The sequence below is a fragment of the Salvia hispanica genome, chromosome 6 (assembly GCF_029641045.1).
Source record: "Salvia hispanica isolate PSC_SH4W2 chromosome 6, Shi_PSC_v1, whole genome shotgun sequence".
NCBI lineage: Eukaryota > Viridiplantae > Streptophyta > Magnoliopsida > Lamiales > Lamiaceae > Salvia > Salvia hispanica.
In genome coordinates this window covers 38,670,101-38,692,732 of record NC_142697.1, presented here as the reverse complement: position 1 = coordinate 38,692,732, position 22,632 = coordinate 38,670,101, and the positions used below count along the sequence as shown (strand labels likewise).

The 22,632-nt window shown below is 38.0% G+C and overlaps 2 protein-coding genes across 5 annotated transcripts in view; one reads left to right on the top strand and one right to left on the bottom strand.

The window, feature by feature from the left end:
• Positions 1–11,478: 11,478 nt before the first annotated feature.
• PGI1 (phosphoglucose isomerase 1) lies at positions 11,479–16,882 on the top strand. The gene is made up of 14 exons (XM_089061753.1): positions 11,479–12,164; positions 12,506–12,622; positions 13,052–13,150; positions 13,245–13,328; positions 13,580–13,723; positions 13,830–13,895; positions 14,596–14,664; positions 14,777–14,884; positions 15,006–15,058; positions 15,168–15,306; positions 15,487–15,643; positions 15,801–15,879; positions 16,407–16,473; positions 16,552–16,882. Exons 1-14 carry the CDS (start codon positions 11,667–11,669, stop codon positions 16,684–16,686), a joined length of 1,815 nt encoding a protein of 604 aa, XP_088917879.1. The 5' UTR covers positions 11,479–11,666; the 3' UTR covers positions 16,687–16,882.
• A 926-nt stretch (positions 16,883–17,808) lies between these two features.
• LOC125206044 (binding protein) overlaps positions 17,809–22,632 on the bottom strand; it is a 28,972-nt gene continuing 24,148 nt past the window's right edge. For all 4 annotated transcript variants that reach the window (XM_048105320.2, XM_048105324.2, XM_048105322.2 and 1 more), the window contains exons 34-41: positions 22,542–22,588; positions 22,350–22,443; positions 21,852–22,058; positions 21,264–21,389; positions 20,815–21,186; positions 20,492–20,723; positions 18,633–19,383; positions 17,809–18,263 (exon numbers count right to left, since the gene is read on the bottom strand). In XM_048105320.2, coding sequence (XP_047961277.2) covers positions 18,689–19,383; positions 20,492–20,723; positions 20,815–21,186; positions 21,264–21,389; positions 21,852–22,058; positions 22,350–22,443; positions 22,542–22,588 — 1,773 coding nt within the window. In that variant the 3' untranslated portion in view covers positions 17,809–18,263; positions 18,633–18,688. The remainder of the gene's footprint in view (positions 18,264–18,632; positions 19,384–20,491; positions 20,724–20,814; positions 21,187–21,263; positions 21,390–21,851; positions 22,059–22,349; positions 22,444–22,541; positions 22,589–22,632) is intronic.

The window sequence follows — 22,632 nt, the reverse complement described above, 5'->3', positions numbered from 1 at the left end:
GCTGACTTCAAGAGGTGGTATCAAAAGATGTTGTTCTACTTGACAATATTGGGCATCGCCAACTTCCTCACGGAGAACGAGCCGCCTGCGCCAAGTGATCAAGAGACAAGTGTTGAGGTCATGGCGGACTATGAAGCATGGCGCAAAGGAGATTATCTTTGTAAAAATTTTATTCTAAGTGCATTAGATGATAGTTTGTACAATGTATACTCCCTTGTAACCACATCAAAAGAGATGTGGGAAAGCCTAGAGAAAAAATATAGTATCGACAATGCCGCCGGTACGGAACATGTTGTAGTATCCAAATTCATGGACTACAAAATGGTCGACTCTAGACCGATCATGGAACAAGTTCAAGAGTTCCAAATGATCATCCACGGACTCGCGGCTGAAGGGATGAATTTGCCCGACAACTTTGTGCGGTGCATACTCATTGAGAAGCTTCCTCCTAGTTGGAAGGACTTCAAGCACTACCTCAAGCACAAGCGAAAGAAGATGAGTCTTGAAGACTTGATCGTGAAGCTGCGCATTGAAGCGGATGTGCGCAAGATCGATCAAAAGGCTAAGGGCTTTAGCCCACTTGATGCCAAAGCCAACCTGTTGGAGCGGGGCGGACCCTCCAACAAACGCCCCCGCCCAAATCAGAAAGACAAAGGGAAGGGAAAGCAGCCTACAAAGAAGTTTGAAGGCGAATGCTACAAGTGTGGCAAAGTTGGCCACTTTGCCAAAGACTGCCGCAGCAAGAAGAAGAAGCCGGCAGCCCACGTCGTTGAGAAAGAGTTCAAGGACTGGAATGAAGACGACCTCGTTGCCGTGTTCACTGAAGAAGTCAACATTGTTGACAACAAAGGCGGCTGGTACATCGACACTGGCGCTACTGCTCATGTTTGCTCCGATAGGAGCAAGTTTGCCTCCTACGCTGCTGTTGAAGGGAGGAAGATCAACATGGGGAATCAAGCATCGTCCGAGGTCCTCGGCATTGGCAATGTGATACTCATGATGACATCTGGAGTCACGATCACTTTGAAGGATGTGCTACATGTCCCGGACATCCGCAAGAACCTAGTGTCAGGATCAATACTAGTTAATAAGGGGTTTAAACTTGTATTCGAGTCTGATAGGTTTGTTTTGTACAAGTTTGGGAAGTCCCTCGGAAAAGGTTATGTAACCGACGGACTTTTCAAACTTAGTGTGGCTACGCGCCTTGTTCCAAAGCCTTTGGCTAACAATAATAATAAAGCATCTACTTCCTCTTATTTGACCGAGTCTTCAAATTTGTGGCATTGTAGATTGGGACATGTAAATTCAAAAGCCGTAAAAAGATTAGTAAATTTAGATTTACTAAAGGCAATTGAAGTAGATACCCAAGACAAATGTGAAATATGTCTTGAGGCAAAAATGACTAAGTTACCGTTTCACTCAGTTGAACGAAAAACAAAACCCCTTGAATTAATTCACACGGATGTATGTGATTTAAAGATGGTGCAAACTAGAGGTGGTAAAAAGTACTTTATCACTTTTATAGATGATTGCACAAGATATTGCTATATTTATCTTCTAAGAAGTAAAGATGAAGCAATCGAAGCGTTCAAAAATTATAAGAACGAAGTTGAGAATCAACTTGGTTGTAAAATCAAAGCGATTCGAAGTGATAGAGGAGGCGAGTATGTAGCCCCGTTTGAGGAGTTATGCAACGCAAGTGGTATAATTCATCAAACAACTGCTCCATACTCACCACAATCTAATGGTGTAGCGGAACGCAAAAATCGAACTCTAAAAGAGATGATGAATGCGTTACTACTAAGTTCAGGATTACCCCAGAACATGTGGGGGGAGGCTATTTTGACAGCCAACTATATCCTAAACAAAATTCCACTCAAAGGAAAATACATCACTCCTTATGAATTGTGGAAAGGTAGGAAACCATCCTACAAAACAACTGCTCCATACTCACCACAATCTAATGGTGTAGCGGAACGCAAAAATCGAACTCTAAAAGAGATGATAAATGCGTTACTACTAAGTTCAGGATTACCCCAGAACATGTGGGGAGAGGCTATTTTGACAGCCAACTATATCCTAAACAAAATTCCACTCAAAGGAAAATACATCACTCCTTATGAATTGTGGAAAGGTAGGAAACCATCCTATAAAACAACTGCTCCATACTCACCACAATCTAATGGTGTAGCGGAACGCAAAAATCGAACTCTAAAAGAGATGATAAATGCGTTACTACTAAGTTCAGGATTACCCCAGAACATGTGGGGGGAGGCTATTTTGACAGCCAACTATATCCTAAACAAAATTCCACTCAAAAGAAAAGACATCACTCCTTATGAATTGTGGAAAGGTAGGAAACCATCCTACAAATACCTCAAAGTGTGGGGGTGTTTGGCCAAGGTGATGGTTCCCCCGCCCAAAGAAGTTACAATTGGCCCTAAAACAGTCGATTGTATCTTCATTGGATATACACTTAACAGTAGTGCATATAGATTTGTTGTTCACAAGTCTGAAATATCGACTATTACAGTAGGAACAACAATCGAGTCAAGGAATGCCGTATTTCTCGAAAATACATTTCCTTGCAAGGACAAAGAAGAAGTCCCAATCAATTCCGAGACAAGAACTGAAGATGAGGCCACTAGTTCTAAAACAGTGGATGAAGCCACTAGTTCTAAATCCGCGGATGAAGAGCCTAAATCGCGCAAGCGAGTGAGACATGATCCAAGTGATGCAGTACTAAGACGTGGTAGTAGGGTCAGAACACCAAAAATATTTGGTCCTGACTACATTGCTTTTATGTTGGATGAAGAGCCAACGTCAATAAAAGTAGCATTCGATGGCCCAGACGGGTTACATTGGAGAGAAGCTGTTCAAAGCGAAATTGACTCAATTTTGCTAAACCACACTTGGGTGTTGGTTGATTTGCCCGAAGGTGCCAAACCTTTAGGGTGCAAATGGGTGCTTAAAAGAAAATTTAAGGCCGATGGAACAGTGGATAAGTATAAAGCCCGATTGGTAGTAAAGAGTTTTAAACAAAAAGAAGGACATGACTTCTTCGATACCTATTCACCTGTAACGAGGATTACATCTATCCGAGTGCTTCTCACGATTGTTGCATTGCACAACCTTGAGATTCATCAAATGGATGTTAAGACTGCGTTTCTAAATGGTGAACTAGAGGATGAAATCTATATGGAACAACCCGAAGGGTTTGTAGTGCCCGGACAAGAAAAGAAGGTATGCAAACTGGTTAAGTCCCTCTATGGATTAAAACAAGCGTCGTTGCAATGGCACTTGAAGTTTGATAATGTGATGTTATCAAATGGGTTTAAAATCAACGAGTGTGACAAATGTGTCTATATTAAGAGCACTAATAATGGGTACGTCATAGTGTGTCTCTACGTTGATGACATGTTAATCATGGGGAGTACCACTCAAGTGATTAACGAGACAAAAGTCATGTTAAAGAGAAACTTTGACATGAAAGACATGGGTCTAGCCGATGTAATTCTTGGAATGAAAATTCTAAGAACATCTGATGGAATCATCTTAACCCAATCTCATTATGTTGAGAAGATATTGAGGAAATTCAATGCCTATGATGGCGTGCCGGTTAAGACTCCAATTGAACTCAATGTTCAATTGAGCAAAAACAAGGGCGAACCCGTTGCACAAGAAGAATATGCACGGGTCATTGGGTGCATTATGTACTTAACTAATTGCACTCGGCCGGACATTGCTTGTGCCGTGAACAAGTTGAGTTGCTACACGAGTAATCCGAGCAAAGAGCATTGGAGAGCTCTTGTAAGGGTTTTGAGATATCTAAAACATACTCAAAATCATGGGCTACACTTTTCGAGATACCCCCCGGTACTTGAAGGGTACTGTGATGCGAATTGGATATCCGACAATAAGGACCCACTTTCAACAAGTGGATACGTCTTTACTATTGGGGGTGGTGCTGTCTCGTGGAAATACACGAAACAGACATGTATAGCCCGTTCAACTATGAAATCAGAATTCATAGCTTTAGATAAAGCTGGGGAAGAAGCCGAATGGCTTAAGAACTTCCTTGAGGATATTCCAGGTTGGTGTAAGCCAGTGCCTCCAGTGTTGATTCACTGTGATAGCCAAGCCGCTATCGGGAGGGCGAACAATGGCTTCTATAACGGCAAGTCTCGACATATTCGACGACGACATAATACCGTGAGACATTTGATCACAACAGGCGTGATTACAATTGACTATGTAAAGTCAATAGATAATCTAGCGGATCCGCTAACCAAAGGGTTAAATCGTGATCAAATGAATAAGTTGCTAGAGGGAATGGGTTTGAAACCCACAAACTAAAGAATTGTCATAGTGGTAACCCAACCATGATGACTGGAGATCCCAAGAACTTGGTTCAATGGGAAAACTAAGCTATGAGAGTTCGTGAGAAACACTCATCGACATCTATTCCCTAGAGAGCAATAGAGTGTTTGAAAACTTGCCTTGTGGTGAGGATAAGTCTATGACTTTTAATGATTTCTAAGGATCTCAAGGAGATTGAGTTCTCAAAGAGACCGAGTAGGGCAAGATACTCGAGTAGGAATCACCTATGTAAGTGTGAAGTGTGGCCGCTTCAAATTACACACTTATGAATCCAAAGTGGTGTCCAAGGCCGCAAAGGACACAAAACGTGAGAACGAATGAGGTTGAGGTGTTTAAGTGTTAACACCATTGTCTCGGTGCACGCAGTGGGGGACTAGTTCAAAGCATCGCGCTACTAGGCCGCCTGTGTATCCGATGGCGTTGACTATGGAAGGTTCAAAGCTAAAAGCTACCTATCCTTATGCTTATATACCTCTCGAGGGTTGAGCTTGTGTCTACATGCATTTGCATTTGGCTATTTCCACTCATGTGGGGGATTGTTGGAATCTATGCCCGGTCAATGGACTTTGACTAATTATAATTTCAACGAGACATTTAATTTTGTAAAATTAAATGATATAGCGTCGACCTACATTCGGAGTAGATGACCGTGGTATATTTATTTTCTCAAATCCGATTCCCGGTGAGTGAGAAATAATTGTTTAAAGTTGTGCAAAAATTGCAAACTTAATGAGCTATGAGAGGAGATTAGGGAATAATTAAGAGAGTTAATTATCCCACATTGAAAGTTTCAACCTTATTAAACTAGTATTTAATAAGAAGGATTATTACATGTAATAATTATAGTGGACTAAGATGGGCTGTAAGAGTCCACACGCGCGCGCACGCGCGCGCCGCCCGCCCCGCCGCGAGCCGTGAGCCTCGAGCCCGTGCCCTTGGACTTGGATCTTGGATCTTGACAATTGGTCTTTGGGTGTTCTTTGGGCCTGGTCGTGGGCTTGGTGCTTGGGCCTAGTTGCGGGCTTGGCCCAAGTCTAGTGGGTCTAGTTCTTTTTAGACCACCACCGTTTCCACGTCAGCGAGCCAAGCGGGATGCCACCTCGTCAGTATGACGCGGTAAGCCAACGTGGCTGACACGTGATAGTCCACGTCGTGAACGAATCTAGATGCTTCTAGACTCAGCCTCTCTAGCTCTGAGCGCGTAACGGCTTGTAACGCCCGAACGTTACAGCTCGTAACCGACGACCGTTACGGTCTAGCATTAATGACGGCCATTATGGCCGTTGACCCCCTGCAGTGGACCGAGCCTATAAATAGGCTAGCCATTCCATGCATTCTACACATTATCAAACACTAGAAAGCATTCTGCATCATAAGCTCTCTCTCTCTCTGCATTGTTCTTCTGTCGAAGCTCTGCTCTCTCCTCCATCCAGTTCGCCGGAGCTTTGCTGATAGCGGTGCTGCTTCTTCAGAGACGTAGCCGTTTTATCTTTGGGGACGAAACGCCAATCCGAAGAGCACTACCGGGGCGTATCTCGTCTTGCGAAAAGGCCTCCTCGACTCGGCTAATTTTCTTTTCAGTTTATTTGTTTCGAATCCTCTTTTGTAATTTCGGTTCAGTTAGCTCTTGTATTCCTTCTTGTAAGTCCTAAAACCAACAGGGATTTCATCATGTTAATAACCAATAAGCATTGAAGCCGTCATATCAGACAAAATAAGATTATTACTGCATCAAAATTTGTCTGAATAATTATCGAGACGTGTCAAAATTTACTGATTTCTCTTATTATGTTAGTGATAATTACTTTGAAAAAAAAGATTATATCTGTATTTTCTTTTAATCATTGCATTAGCTCTTATTATATTGATTATTCAAATATAAAATAAAATATAAGTTTAATAAAAAATACTCCATCCGTTCCAGATTAAGAGTCACATTTTGCCATAAAAGTCTGTCCCAATTTAAGAGTCACTTTTAGAATTTTTCATATTTGGTCATACAATTTTACCCCATTCTTCATCAAAATTACATAAAAATGTCATTATCTACAATAAAATAAATCAAAACAAAAATCAAAAGTCGAAAGGAATCCACCTTCAACCAACTCCACCATCTCACTTCATTTATTACACACTCCATCATCTCACTTCATTTATTATACACTTCAACTCTTTCTTAAAATTCGAGTCATAACAATAAATGACTCCAAATGTGGAACGGAGGGAGTACTTAAAATTAATCGGATAAAAAAGTTTTTATCGCAATCAATGAAATCATGACTCTTAGGCCATGTTTGGTTGACGGGAAAGTAAAGTTGGCAAAGGAAATGATTCCTAGGAAAATGAATCCCGGGAATATGATTCCTAGTAACTTTACTTTCCTGTGTTTGGAAAATATCAAGATTTTAAATTTATATTTAATTTAAACACCAAACTAAAATTATACTTATTATTTTTTATTTATGAAAAAGAATAATAATATAAAATTCTTAATAAACTATTAATTACAAATAATAATAATTATATTATTATATTTATTATTACATAGTTTAAATATGGATTATCTATCATAATATAAAATAATACATATAATTATAGTTTGAAATATTATACTCATTTATAATAATAATAATAATAATAATAATAATAATTAGTATTATAATTATAATATTTAAGGATGTTACAAGTGAATAAATTTAATAAATGAAAATTACACTATAACTTTATTGATTAATTATTAATTTATATAAATAATAATAATTATTTATCATACTATAACTTTATTGATTAATTATTAATTTATAAAAATAATAAAAATTATTTATCATACGATTTATATTATATAATTATATTTTATTTATTTTATAAATTATTAATTATTATTATGAATTATTATAAAATAAGTTATAATTATGATAAATTTAATCATAGTTATTTATTTTCTAAAATTAAGTAGTATGATTTATATTTAAAATTATTTTTAAAACATTGTAAATAATAATAATAATAATAATAATAATAATAATAATAATAATAATAACTATACTATATTGCATTATATATGTAAGAATCCTAAAACTGGGAAAAAGAATAACTAAGAAAAGCTAGGATTCAGAAATTTGAAAAATTGTACTAACTTTCCTTGTTCTCGGATTCTGATTACTTTCCCAGTTTGATTAAAAACTGAAACAAACACAGGAATTTAAAATTTAAGGAATCAGATTACTTTCCCACACAGAATCCTGGCAACCAAACATGCTCTTAGGGTAAAAAAAAGTAAAGTTTTTATCGCAATCAATGAAATCATGACTCTTAATTTGATTTTTCTTGTCCATCAACAATGTTCACAGTTGACCATTGTACGTAGGCACATACTTCAGCAAAGATTAAAGTATTCTTTCATGCGTCGTGATAATACCACTTGGAATCTCGTGAGTTTATTTGTTTGAATAATTCCTTAATATCTACTACAATCAATCAAACTTGTTTATTAGTCTTGGTGAAATGACAATGGTAAATATCTGCAATAAAATAATGAGTGAATTATACATAGGCTTTTTAACAATTATTTTGTCCAACATAAATCATGAGTTTTATTTTAAATTCGTAAAATAAGTTTTATTTGAGACTAATATTCAAGATTAATTAATTAAAATATCATTATTCATCATCGCATCCATATAATTAATGGACGACCAATATAACATTTGTCAATTTTCTTGGTGCGCCACTTTTTAAAGGGAAATTAAAGATCAAAATCTTTGTTTTAAGACATTTTTTTTCTTACCTCATTTCATAATACTACCTTACATTATACCGCATGCATCCTCTTATTGCATTTTAAGACATCTCTAACAAATTCAAGATAAAAATTTTATCGCAAAATCTCAAACTCTGATTCTACAAGTTTATTAAATAGAGTATACTATTATTGAATTAATAATAATGGTAATCTTTTTATAGTAGTACTAGTTAATATTTCGAATTCGACTTTCATTTAAATACGTATGTAGTTTTGGATCAGATTTCGTATACTCTTACTATCCCTACTACAGTACTACTACTGTTACGGAAATGCATGCTTTCACAAATTTTGATATACACATTAGAGCACTCTCAACGCTGTCGGCGATAGAAACCGGCGTTAAAACGCTGGCTATCGCCGAGAAATCGCCGGCGTTGGGGGCTTTTCGGCGTTTTTCCGGCGTTAATTCTACCGAATTAACGCCGGTTCCCGATTTATCGCCGAGAAATCGCCGAAAATTCGCCGGCCACTGTAGGCGTTTCGGCGTTATTTTGGCGTTTTTTTTTTTTTTTTAAGTACCCAACGGCTATTTACTCCCCTATATATAATTCTTCCTCCTCCTCCATTCATCACACACAATCTTCATTTTCTCAATCTTCTATATTCAATTTTCAAAATTATGAGTTCAAATAGGAAAAATTCCCGAAAAAGTAAGGGTAAGGGCAAAGAGTCGAGTTCGCAAATTCCCAACACTGATGAAGCAAATGAGCAGTGGATGAGCTCGTTGTTGTCGATGGGTTCTCCTCCCGGCCAATATCCATACGCGGGTCCGTCCCCATTGCAGACTCCTACGCCACGCAGACTTTCTCCGTACTTCCAGTCTGCCCTCAGCATGCCCTCTCCAGCCGACGATGTGTATCGCCCCCAGATAGTCACATCGTTGTTTGACACCCCTGGATCAACCCCAGGCGACGAAGAATCTCAGGCCGCGACGTACACAACGGATCCGACACTCAGCACGGACGACTACGAGGTGGAAGAAACGCCCGCCGAGCCGCCTTCCAGGAGCGGGAAGGGGAAGGCGCCGGCGTCGACAGCTACGACTAATACGGCTTCCGATGAGAAGGCGAAGCGGGCAAGGACTACTTACACTCTCGAAGAGTCCGAGCTGATAGCCAACTACTGGGCGGACACGACGCAGGACGCGGTGCGCAGCAACTACCGGACGGAGATCATGTTCTGGGCGCAGGTAACGGAGAAGTACACGACCAACAAGACTGCCTCGATGAAGGACCATGGCAGCGAGGCGATCCGCCGGCATTGGGAGTGCCTCCTGAGGGACTGCGGCCATTTCAACGGTATATATTCTAACTTGATGACGAACATGACGAGTGGCCAGAACGAGCACATGGTCCGAGATGAGGCCATCCGGATGTATAGTGGCCAGTTCTTGTCGAAGGGCTTCAAGTATTGGAAAATCTATGATAGGCTGAAGGATCTCCCCAAATTCCGGACGGAGATGCACAGCGCGCTGCACGGGAAATCGGTGCACTCGCGACTTAGCGGTGGGGAGAGTGAGGGAAGCGCGACCCCCATCGACTTGACTGGGGATGGTCCGCACGAGCGCCCTGTGGGAGCGAAGAAGGCGAAGGGGAGGCGGAAGGGGAAGGGCGCATCGTCGGATGCCCAGTCGGAATCCCCGTTCTTACAACAAGCCACGTTCTCTTCCAATGCCGCCACTCTGGCGCAGTTTTACACGCTGTACTTCACCGGCGGCGGAACCCCAGAAGAGAAGCAGTCCCTCTGGTCGACCATCCAAAATATGAAGATCAAGATGGGCCTCTCGCCGGACGCTCCTCCTTCTTAGTTTTTTAAATCCTTGTTTTTTTTGGTTTTTTATTTGTAATTTTTTTTTCTCGTTGTATTATATTTTCCAATGATTAATACAACGACGAATTGTTCATTTATAAATCTATTTATTAAACACATTTGTAGGGAAAATTAAATAATATTAAAAATGATGATGTAAAAATGAAATGTTGAGTTAGGGAGAAATAAGGGAGAAATCATTGGAGCAGTTGGCTAAAAGTTGGCTAAAAGTTGGCTAAAAACTGGGGATAAATTTTGGTGCTGATGTGGCAGGAGTTAGGGAGAAATAAGGGAGACCATTGGGAGTGCTCTTATGTTCTGATTTATTTTAGTACTGTTTTAGTGATTATTTGATATAATTACTATATTATTTTGGGTAAGATAAAAAGCCTCTTACATATTTTTTTCAATTACGATAAAAAATATCTAGAATTTTAAGACACATATGTAGTACTATTAAATTTATAACTTCACCTGCATCACAGTCGCAAGTCCCACTAAGCTAATGTACTCCATAAAACAAGTATGATATGATTCTATTTCCATGTTGTTTTATTAAATAGTACTCCCTATGTTCGCGAATAGGAGTTTCGTTTTTTTATTTTAGTCCGTTTGCGAATAAGAGTCTCGGTTCACTTTGACCATAAATGGTAATAGGGTCTCATCTTCCACTAACTCATTTCACTCACATTTCATTTAAAACTAATATATAGAAGTGATACCTCTATTCTATTAATTTTTTTTCCATCTACTTTTTTCAACATTTCTTAAAACTCTTGCCGTTCATAAATGAAACTCTTAATGGCGGACAGGAGTATAATATTTTGTTCAAAGTTGATGTCTCATACCGTGAATAGTGAAATGTTGAATGGTCACGTGCCTACAAATACAACAAGAGAATATAATAAAAGAAATATAAAAATAAAGAAACTAATCATGAAGAAGCCATACAACGAGCATTAAAATAAAGTTAATTATAACTAGATAAAGCAATTTCACAAAGGAATTACTGATTAAAACGGTACTGATTAATGGAAGGCGGATAATGTAAAGTAAAGGTTCAATTGCAGACCTGAAAATTTAAATTTGTAAATAATTGAATCAGGTGGTTAAATTCTAAACTAAAATTATACTCCTACTATTCAATATAAATAAGTAACCAGTAATTAATATTATTATTAATATTAGTACTCCACTTATTTGATTTATTTTTTCATACAAATAATGGACACACAAGATCACACGCTACAGATACACCGAAATTCATATTCATATCATATTCATATACTTATAAAAATTAACTTTAACCCTTGAAATTTGTTGGGACACAAAGAAATTGAGCCGTAATTAATAATTATCATATCATTAGGGTTTAGAGAAGGCATTAATTATTTTAATAAATAAACACAAAATAGGAGCAGTTAGATTATTACATCAGCTGAGTTGGCAAACCAAATACACTCGAAAATATCGAAAGTCAAAAACAAAAACAATCTCTCTGCAACAAACAATCAGTCCCTCTCTCTTTCTCACACCGCTCTGCAGAGGAGACGACAAGACAAACCCAATGGCGAATCTCATTCTCTCGTCTTCTCTCATCTGATCCATCGCCATACCCAATTTTATTCATCTCTCACTCACTCACACATCCAATTTTAATTGATTTTCCACTATGGCTTCCTCCGTCTCCGGCGGCCTCTCCTTCAAGCTCACCCCGCACTCCCTCACCCACCGCACCACCCCCTCTCTCTTCTCCCACCCCGCCGCCCAATTGAGGGTGGCGCGCCAGGTCCCCCCGGAGACGCTCTCCAATTCCGCCGACGCCGCCGTGCGCTCGTCGGCGCACGCGCTGGAGAAGGACCCCCGCGAGCTGTGGAAGAGGTACGTGGACTGGCTGTACCAGCACAAGGAGCTGGGGCTCTACCTGGACGTCAGCCGGGTCGGGTTCACCGACGAATTCTTCCGCGAAATGGAGCCCCGCCTCCAGAAGGCCTTCACCGACATGGAGGAGCTCGAGAAAGGGGCGATTGCCAATCCGGATGAGGGCAGGATGGTTGGCCATTATTGGCTCAGGAATCCCAAGCTCGCCCCCAAAGCTATCCTCACTCAGCAGATCGAGACTACGTTGGAGAGTATCTGTGATTTTGCTGACCTTGTCATCAGTGGTAAGGTCAGTTTCCTTTTACCATTTCTGATTCCTTAATTGTTCAATTGAAATAGGGTTTTCAAATTGGGGAATTCGATGCTTGATCACTGATTCGTGAATCTACCCATGGGGATTCAATTAGGTTTTTCGCACTGGTCTCCAGCTGAATTGCATTACCTAATAGTAGTAACAAGGAATACAGATATGGCAGAGATAAATAGATCTCTTTTTAGAACAAAACTCTCTGAGTTTTTTCATATAAGGTGCTAGGAATAGATTTCAAATGAAGCCAGATAATGGATGAATCTTTCTTTTTCGTGGCCAATATTCTTGTTGTTTCTGAGGTTGAGTTTCTTACGATGCAGATTAGGCCCCCTCAGAAAGAAAGATTCACCCAAATCCTTTCTATTGGAATTGGTGGTTCAGCTCTGGGGCCACAATTTGTTGCAGAGGCACTGGCTCCTGATAATCCCCCACTTAAGGTATATAGTAAACACAATCTTTTGTGTATCAGAATGCTCAGTAATATTTTCCATGAGCAGCTTGTTTTTCCTTGACTCTCTCATTTCAACTTTCACAACTATCACCTTTGATGGAATCTCTTGATATGTATGCTTTACCTATTACAAGGAAATGGCATTTTATTGGAAACTTCAGAATTAATTCATTTTTTCCTGAAAGTTCCTCATGTATCTTGTTTTATTTGGGGGGTTTGGGGTGGGGAGCATGCTTTTATTTTTTTACATATCCATGCCTGGTTATGAGCAACAAAGATTATGAAAAAAATCAGAGTTATAATATAGTTCCAGAAACTTCAAGCTTTGATAGTAATCTTATTCTTGATCTCACAATTCCATTAGTTTAGCTGTATGTGCTTGTGTCCTAATTCTTTTATTCCATAACATTTCCAGATAAGATTCATTGACAATACAGATCCAGCTGGGATTGATCATCAGATAGCGCAGCTTGGCAGTGAGCTAGAATCTACACTTGTAATAGTGGTTTCAAAGGTATTAGTGGAAACCATCTTATAGTTAATTCTGTTTCATGTTTATGGCTTGGAAAATGCTGTAAATCCAATAATACTTCTTTTTGGCATTTTAGAGTGGAGGCACACCCGAAACAAGGAATGGTCTACTTGAAGTTCAGAAAGCCTTCCGTGAAGCTGGTCTGGATTTCGCAAAACAGGTATTTGTCTTAGTTTTTTACCTTCCTGCATTTTTAATTATATAAGTGACTTTTGCATCCTGGTTTAAAGCAACTGCAAGGCTAATTGGGATGCAGCAGAATGCATTTGCTTGCTCGCTTACATATTGGCAACAGTTACTTGAATGTCTTTGTGAATATTTGCTGGCACTTAGTACCTGTATTTATGCGAGCAGACAAGCATTGCATAGATTTTCTACTTCTTATATCATCTATGATATTTTTGTGCACAGGGTGTTGCAATTACACAAGAGAATTCATTGCTTGATAACACAGCCAGGATTGAGGGCTGGTTAGCAAGATTTCCCATGTTTGACTGGGTGGGTGGTAGAACGTCAGAGATGTCTGCTGTTGGTTTACTTGCAGCTGCGCTTCAGGTTTTTATTTATTTTATTATATACTGTTACTAACTTTTTCTTTCTTTAAGCTGCTTATTCTTGATATGAAGAACTAATGCCTCCAAAATTTGCATGATCTTCTCAGGGAATTGATATTAAAGAAATGCTAGCTGGTGCAGCATTGATGGATGAAGCCAACAGAACCAAACTAGTAAGACTATAGTTTCATCTTTTCACACTTTTTATCAAATGATTTTTTTAAATAGTCTCGAGTCATTAATCTTCTAGGATTAGTTCACTTTCGAGTTTGAGTAGAAGTAGGAGTCTTTATATAATCTTTATAGTATATATAGCTCCTCACTGGAAGAATGGTAGGCTGTTGGCCTCTTTGGAGGATAATCTGTTATTTGTTGTTCAGTTGTAAAGCATTTCGTTTCAATATATCTTTAGTTCATTTCATTTGTTCACATGCCTTTACTCTTATCAATGTCTACCTGATTTTTAATCCCGTAGAATTGCACTCCAGTCTCTAAAAATATCATTCACATAAAAACCCTAAAGTCCTCGTCCTTATACCGCCATGTCGTGACCCATAAGCATGCGATTACTCTTTATTTAGAAGAACACCCTTTCGGTTCTAACCAAAGAGTCCAAACATACCCCACATATCGCTTCAGTAATAGTTCTTCACACAATCTTCCCTCCTTTTGCTAATCCAGGTGCCCAAGTTCATTCATAATACACTTTTTCTTGATTATGGTACTTGCCAAAAATTTTTTTCCGACAATTATGTTTCATGTTTTAGCTGTATACATCCTGGTGTCAGGTATCTATTAGTGTAACTGTTGAGATGAATCATATGGCAGAAACAGAGGAACTGCATTATAGGCTTTTAATCATATATTATTCAGGTCAGGGATAACCCAGCAGCGCTGCTAGCTTTATGTTGGTATTGGGCAGCAGATGGAGTCGGATCGAAGGTATGTTATATTCTGATTGCAAACAGTGTGATGCATAAGGATTTCAATCTTTTGAGTATTTCAAAGTGGCTATTATGGATAGAAATGAAACTTTGTTTTATGGCTACTGTAGGATATGGTTGTCCTTCCTTACAAGGACAGCTTATTATTGTTCAGTCGATACTTGCAGCAGCTAGTCATGGAATCACTTGGAAAGGAGTTTGATCTGGATGGCAACCGGGTACTTAAAGTTTGCTGAACTACTCTTTATTTTTCTGTTTAATAACAAGTTGTATCAGATATTACAGCAGTCAATGTCAATGAATAGCCATAAATTTACTGAACCACCTTGTGCATTGTAGGTAAACCAAGGGCTAAGTGTTTATGGTAACAAGGGAAGCACTGATCAGCATGCGTATGTATTTTATTCACATTTTAATACATACATATATTTTTTTAATCCAAATGATGAGATTTGTACCGCAATTATCTTAAGATCTCTCCACCAACCTCTCTCCCATCAGATACATTCAACAGCTCAGAGACGGGGTGCACAACTTTTTTGTCACGTTCATTGAAGTACTACGAGATAGACCCCCTGGTCATGATTGGGAGCTTGAACCAGGTGTCACCTGTGGTGACTATCTATTTGGATTCTTACAGGTTACATTTTGTTCCCTTGTCAACTTATCATTCAACTGCGGGAGACAGCTTGTTTACATATTTGATCTGTGATTCCATGATAATGATCCTAGAATTGTTTGTTTGAGTACAAAGTGTAAGTTCTATACATATTGCTTTTGTCTACATATATTTATATAGTGGTTTAAATATTATATACAGGGGACCAGATCTGCTTTATATGCCAATAACCGAGAGTCTATTACAGTCACTGTGCAAGAGGTGACACCCAGGTCCGTTGGTGCTTTGGTAGCCCTTTACGAGCGAGCAGTTGGGATTTATGCCTCATTGGTCAACATCAATGCCTATCATCAACCCGGTATAACATTGCACTTACCTTGTGAATTTCTTGCAGCTGAACATGTGTTTGTCAATGCAGCAAAGTCTTCTTGTTGACATGTAGACATCTGTTATTTTTAAGGTTTCTTTCTATGATCTTAGTGTGGAATACAAAATTTCTTGCTACATATCTGCAGGAGTTGAAGCGGGCAAAAAAGCAGCAGGAGAAGTTTTAGCTCTTCAAAAACGCGTTCTTGCTGTATTAAATGAAGCAAGGTAATATAACTTATTTAATGGTCGATTGGGGGAAATTTAGATTCCTAGATTGGCAACAAAGCTTTATTGCCAATTTCGCTTTTTGTAAAATAATGATGAACTTTGTGAGAAATTAGAAGAGTAAAACTGTAAAAGCATCAATTCTCCCGCTTACAACTGTAAAGATGAAGTAGTCTCTCTGATTAATTGCAAAGGACAAAGTCTAGATCATACAAATAATCTGAAAGGATTTTTGCAAAAGTTGGTGGTGGTTTTAACCAGGTGAAACTTAGTTTAATTGCTTCTTTTATGTAAGGTACAGATTTGATTCAATTGACTTTTTGGCTTTGCATTCTCATGTGACTAGGAAGGAATATTATTGATAATAACTGCTTCACTGTGATCACTTGAAGCTTGTTAAAGTTGTAGAGGTCTACATGAGCTGATATTACATGCAATTTTGAACTTTCTATTCTATGCAATTTAGAATTTATTATCGAAAACTTGGACACTGATTTTAATATTGCCTACATTTTTGTACATTTTAGCTGCCAACAACCCATTGAACCATTAACACTTGAAGAAATAGCTGATCGTTGCCATGCTCCTGAGGAAGTAAGGACACTTTGTAATTCGTTTTATATACATGACACGACAAGTTAATGACTGTTTTGTACTTGTTGCTGATTGCAGATTGAAATGATCTACAAGATTATTGCACATATGGCTGCCAATGATAGAGCTCTAATAGCCGAAGGGAGTTGTGGTACACCAAAAACCGTCAAGGTTTTCTTAGGGGAGTGCAATGTTGATGATATGTACCCCTAAAATTACTTGGAAAACAACTCTTTTTCTTGACATTTTTGTCATCGAGGGGTTTTAAACTGAACGGGAAGGTGAAAATTGTCACATTTTACCCGCCATCAGAAGTGGATAAATTTGCAATGAAATAATTGCCTTGTGCAAGAGACTGATAGCCACTTATTTCAAGGAAACGGAATAAACAGACAATGGTTTTGTCTTCCATAGTCTTGCTCGCTTATATTTTGCGCCCAATAAATATCATGCATAAATTCTAGTCTCAGTTTGGTCTCGTACATATAATTACTGCAATATTCTAGTCTAAATTTGGTCTCGTACATATCCAAAAAACTTCGTTGTCCTACTAAGTAGTATAATAAATTCTAGACTAAAGGCCATTTGTGGTCCTATACATATGATGATTTTATGATTTTGCTCCAAAACATTATTTTTGGAATGATTGCATCTTGAACAAATTAAAACGGTTCGAATTTAGTCCATTTTGGATAGAACCGTCAAATTTTCCGCGGTCAACGACAATTAAGTGAATATTGACTGAATTAATAACTCTTAATTTGAATATGAAGTAGGAGACTCCTCAATTTTCTTTTAATATTGTAACCTAACATTTGTTATTGTTTTGTTATAAAAAGACTAAAGGCTATTTGTGGTCCTAAATATTCAAATTAAAAGCTATTAATCTAGTCAAAATTCACTTAAATGTCGTTGATTGTTAAAAATTTGACGACTCCATCCAAAATGGACTAAATCCGGACCGTTTTCATTTGTTCAGGATGCAATAATTCAAAAGATAATGTTTTAGTCCAAAATCGTCATATGTTTAGGACCACAAATAGCCTTTAGTCTAAATTCAAGTTAGAGAGTTTATGTCTTGGTTTATGGTCTATATGTAAAATTAACGGATGATCGGATTATCGAGTTAAATATAATCTTTAATTAGTGTTCTGTATGACCAGAATTTGTTTTTAACAAATATGCGAGATCTTTGGACTTTATGAAAAGACGACAGCTTTTTTCAGTTGCATGAGAAATTCATAAACGCTGTTGCGGGAAACTAAATTGACTTCTAAGGCAATTTCTTGAGAGAGTTGAAATATGTCATATTTGTGTGTAAGAGAGTGGATAATATACATCAACCACTGCAACTGGCACAACTCACTCACAAATTAGTTTCAAGTGCACATACAAAATGTAAATGCATTACTGTCAATACAGAGAGTGTCCTATATTACATTTACAACACTGCACAAATCGCACTGATTGCGTAGGTTTGTCCCTCTTCTGTTATTTTTCATATGTCAGCTTCTGCATACTACAACTATTTCCTTCCTTTTATCATACATTAGTCCTTTCATTGCATTTAAGAGCATGTACATTTCTCTCTGTAGTCAAAAACTTGCATGCCAGAGGCAACCTTGTTTGCCCCTACCACCTTCCAACATCTTGATCCCGGTATTCAAGATGTCAAGAATGAGGAAAAACAGAGCACGTGTGCTGCTCTTGCACTTGGACGCTCCATATCAAGCACCTGAGTCCCAATGCTGACCAGTAAAATTTTGACGACCAACAACAGCATCTTGCATCTGAGGTCAAATAGAGTAGTAATCAAGGGGATGGTACCCTTGCTGGCTGATATTGGTTTTAAGGATGCAAGACAAAACTTTAGCACCACAACTTTTTCTATGGCTCAAATGGATTGATCTGGGAGAATTCTTTTTCAAGTTCACAAACTGACAATGATCTAGAGAATGGCAGCACTAAAATAGTAAAATATACTTGTGTTTAAAATTTCACCAGGAACAACCAGCTTGTCAAATGAAATGTACTACTATATAACAATTTGACTAAACCCGCCAGCATGTAGGGTAACATTAGTTAGCAGGGAATAATATGCAACAAACATACAACAGATATATCCACAAGATTTTGAAAACAGATATAGTTCTACATACCTCATACCAGGATGGCGCTCCCTTTCACTTGTGCATCCACAACTGAACTTATGAAGTTAGGTCACAAATGTTTTTAACTTGGAGTTCTTCTGAAGGCTAGCCTTACGGAGTTGGGGATTTTCAATGGAATATACTAGAAGGTTTCCATCTTTAGTCCCAGCTATGAAGCATTCTTCAGGGGTCACATAAAGTGAATTTATTGATTTTCCGAAACCAGTATATTTCACAAGAATTTCAAGGGAGTTCATAGAGCGTACTGTAATCTGTCCCTGATCTCCAGCACAAACAAGAAAGTTACCACAACTACTCAGTTCAATGCAGCTAAGGCGGCCATTGGACTCAGCAGTTGAAACGTGCCTCCCATTTATGGAAAAAAGATGCAAACTAAGATCATCCGCATACAGGACAATCCGGCCATGGCGAGAAGCAACAAGCTTGGACAATGGTCTGCCAGAAGGATGTCGAATAGATCTCACATATCTACCTTCTTGTATAGTATGGAAGACACAAGTTCCATCTTTTGAACCACTTATTACTAGATCAAGCTCATTACTTGCACATATGCATGTAATGATGTCATCATGTCCACAGAGAATATGAAATGGAGTATCAGCAATGATGCAGTCTTTCCATGAAAGCTCCGTCCGTGTGTTTCTAGATCTCTTTTCAGCAGATCTAACACGAAGAATTTCCCACACCATAACAGTGGTATCATAACTTCCGGTAGCAAGTATGCTCCCATCATCTGTCACTGCAAAGTTACAAATGGTAATTCAGATATAAACAAATTTTCAAGGAAATATGAACCGATAGGATAACTGCAAAACAGATAAGACAGAAGAAATCCACTTTTAAACACAAATATGATTTACATTGGTATTAGCCTTATATCATATATTATCAAATTCTGATTAACAGCCAAGTCCAAGTTCAATATAACAAGAGATCTGAACTTACATGTAATGTTTGGCTAGAATTACTAAGGTTTTAAAGAACAAGTTAAGATATAGGGATTTAACAAGCTCCCAGCCAATGCATTGTTCTCCAGTTTCCATTATTTTTTATTATTGGGTTATCAGAGAAAATAAAAGTTAATATCACTTTGCCCTTGAATTTCAAGTTATGCTTGTTTCTCCACACTTTTGTCAGCCTCCCTAGGCCAATATTCTGAGGTTGACCATTTAGTTGTTGCATTTCTAGTAAGCTAGACAATAAACATAGGCATCATATTACATAATATGTGGGAAAGCATAAATTGTTTTACTCACGAGGTTATTGTTTCATTTAGTCATTGATGATGTTATGACAATATTGGTTCTACTTTATTATTACATCTATTCAGATAGATTATGGTCAAGGCTGGCATTTTCTTTGGCTGGAGTCTGACTCCATGTCTGTGTGACCTTGTTATCACTGTTTCAGATGAAGTCCAGCTCCAGTAGCGCCTAGATTCTCGATGCATTAGTATTTTGGAGAGGCTTCAGCTTAAAGTTTTTCAGTTTTTTTTTGAAAACTTTTCTGTAAGGTAATCAAGGTGCAGGTAAGCTGGCTAACCTGTCATCTGATACCGGCTGGTGGACTTCGGTTCACCCGTTGGATATTTTCAATTATTTGACAGGGACATGCACTCTAATGGTTTTATTCGCATTTGTTTCAAGTTTTAGAGATTTATACTTCTTCCTACTCGAGGGTTTGTCGTTCGGTTTATCTTTAGAGAATTAAGAAAGCCCGACTCTTGAGAATTTTGGTTTATGACTTCTGTAAGCTCTAGGACTACGACATTATAATTTATAACTAATAACTAATATAACCAATTGTAAAATGAAACTGTTATAATTTCCAGATGGTAAGACTCTTACCTGAAACACAGCTAATGACGTCTTTATGATGTCTGACACTCTGCACCATCCTTCCATCATTAAGGGACAGGACCTGGAAACTGTTTTCCCAGTTGCCACAAGAAATGAGGAAGTTCTCAGATGGTGTTTGCAAGGTTGCAAAGCACTGTGCTCCAGGCTCAAAGTTTTCAGTCAAAGGACTTCCAATTTTATAAGGAGGGAGTACATCCGGACCAATAGCAAAAAAGGGATCCTACATAAAATTTTAAGTTCAAGGCAGATGCACTTATATTATACTAAATTATAGTAAAAAAATCTTCTACATGCATTAATTAACATCGCACCTGAGAACCAGAGAATGTAAAATTCCCACCAAATTGCAATTGTGTTGTCAACCAGGTTTTAACATATATGCTGAGGCTCTGGTCCACAGAGATAATGTACGAGTCCAACACATTGATGTAAACCACAGCTGATGAAGAATTAATTGAACATGGAACAACAGAGGTTAAATTGATAGACCCAGGAGCATATCGCAGAGGATGAGCAATTGGGATTGGAGGCCCCCGCCTTGGGTGTTTCTTCTTAAAAATCTGAATGGGTGTCTGACCAAAATTAGCAATCTGGTCTTCTATGGCCGACCTTTGCAGATCATCTTCCATGTTATCCATGTTTACAGCTCCTTCATAGGTTAAATAATAAAAAATATTTGCAGCCTGTACACCAATATCACAGATCAGGTAGAAATTCATAATCACAGGTCTTGACATAGAGTAAGCTAAAAGTATCTTACCTCAACTGCTGGTTTTCCACGCTGTTTGTAACCAAACACCAAATCAATCCAGTTGTGAAGGTTTGAACTAACATACTCACTTTCAAGGGCCTCCCTGTTTTTGCTGATAAATTCTTCTGCTGAGCCCTGGAGATTGTTTTGATGGAAGATTCTTATTAGAACATCTTAAATTATCAAATTAAATACCAAAAAAGATAAAAATGAATGCTAGTAACAATATGAGGGCAAAGAAATTGATCAGCAAATACTGATAAAAAGAATAAGCATAGCCTCAAGTAATCTATTTTTCACAAGCTCCTCCCACCACTCTTCTTAATTAATCTAACAACAAGAGCAGACTAGGAAAAGCTATCACTTGGAGGGAGCACTATCAAGTCAATTAGCTCATAGAACAAACAGAAACCACAAGAAGGGTAAACCAAAATTGCAATTACTCAATCCTCACAGTTGTAAGTTTTTTAATTAATCTAAAACAGTGGAAACGTGACAAGAAAATTCAAGAGTTTGTCCCAAGGGCTGAGAGAACCACCTTTAGAAAACAAGATACAAAAGGAAGTGATTGGAAATAAGTTGAGAAATAAAAGATACCTTTGCCCATGGGGGGAGGCAAACATCACGTATTAGTTCCCCATCTTGTTTTACTCCAAAATGGTAAGAGTTTGAATTCATTAAGAATTCTGGCATGTAAAAGAATTCAGGAATCAATTCCTTCACATCACTTGTATTTGTAAGGCAGTTTCGGTATGTGCTTTCAATGCTGTGAAAGAGGCGGTCTGCATGGTCAAATTTACCACCCTGATTGAAGACACAGGACGGATGGATTTTTTAATAACAACAATAATGGCGATATGATGATGACAACAACAGTAATGAAGATGACAATAATGATAAATTAAAACAATCAAGATGGAACTACAGAAACAAAGAAAATCAAAGAAAACAAAAAAAGCCGTAAAATCTTGAGTAGGCTACGATAGAAGAAAGAAATTAACTTCTTCGAATGCATAACCAGTATCAGATTTCAAAATGGAACAGTAATTCAATAACAGGAGAAAAACCAAGTAATTGTGGGTAGCAAAATCATGCCTGCAGACTGCGATGGAGGGCTGTAAATGGCTCTAACCGAAGTAGGTAATACAGCACTATACCCATGCTTGAGTAATGAGATCCATAGTAAAAACTGTAGAAGGAAGCAGAGGGAGAGAACATGAAGAGCAAGATAATATAGATTCAAATCATGGAAATTGGAACATAAAATACATCGAGGGGCCAAATTACCTGGGAATATCAGGATCTACAAAGTTATGGTACCTATCCTCAAAAACCTGAATCATTGAAAAATAAGTAAAAGATGTAGTAATCGCACAAG

Bases quoted from the DNA above. Each gene is read 5' to 3' on its own strand.
- PGI1 (XM_089061753.1), top strand. From the start codon at position 11,667: ATGGCTTCCTCCGTCTCCGGCGGCCTCTCCTTCAAGCTCACCCCGCAC. The intron at 13,896-14,595 runs GTAAGACTATAG...TATATTATTCAG, and splicing joins AAGCCAACAGAACCAAACTA to GTCAGGGATAACCCAGCAGC. The intron at 16,474-16,551 runs GTAAGGACACTT...TGCTGATTGCAG, and splicing joins GTTGCCATGCTCCTGAGGAA to ATTGAAATGATCTACAAGAT.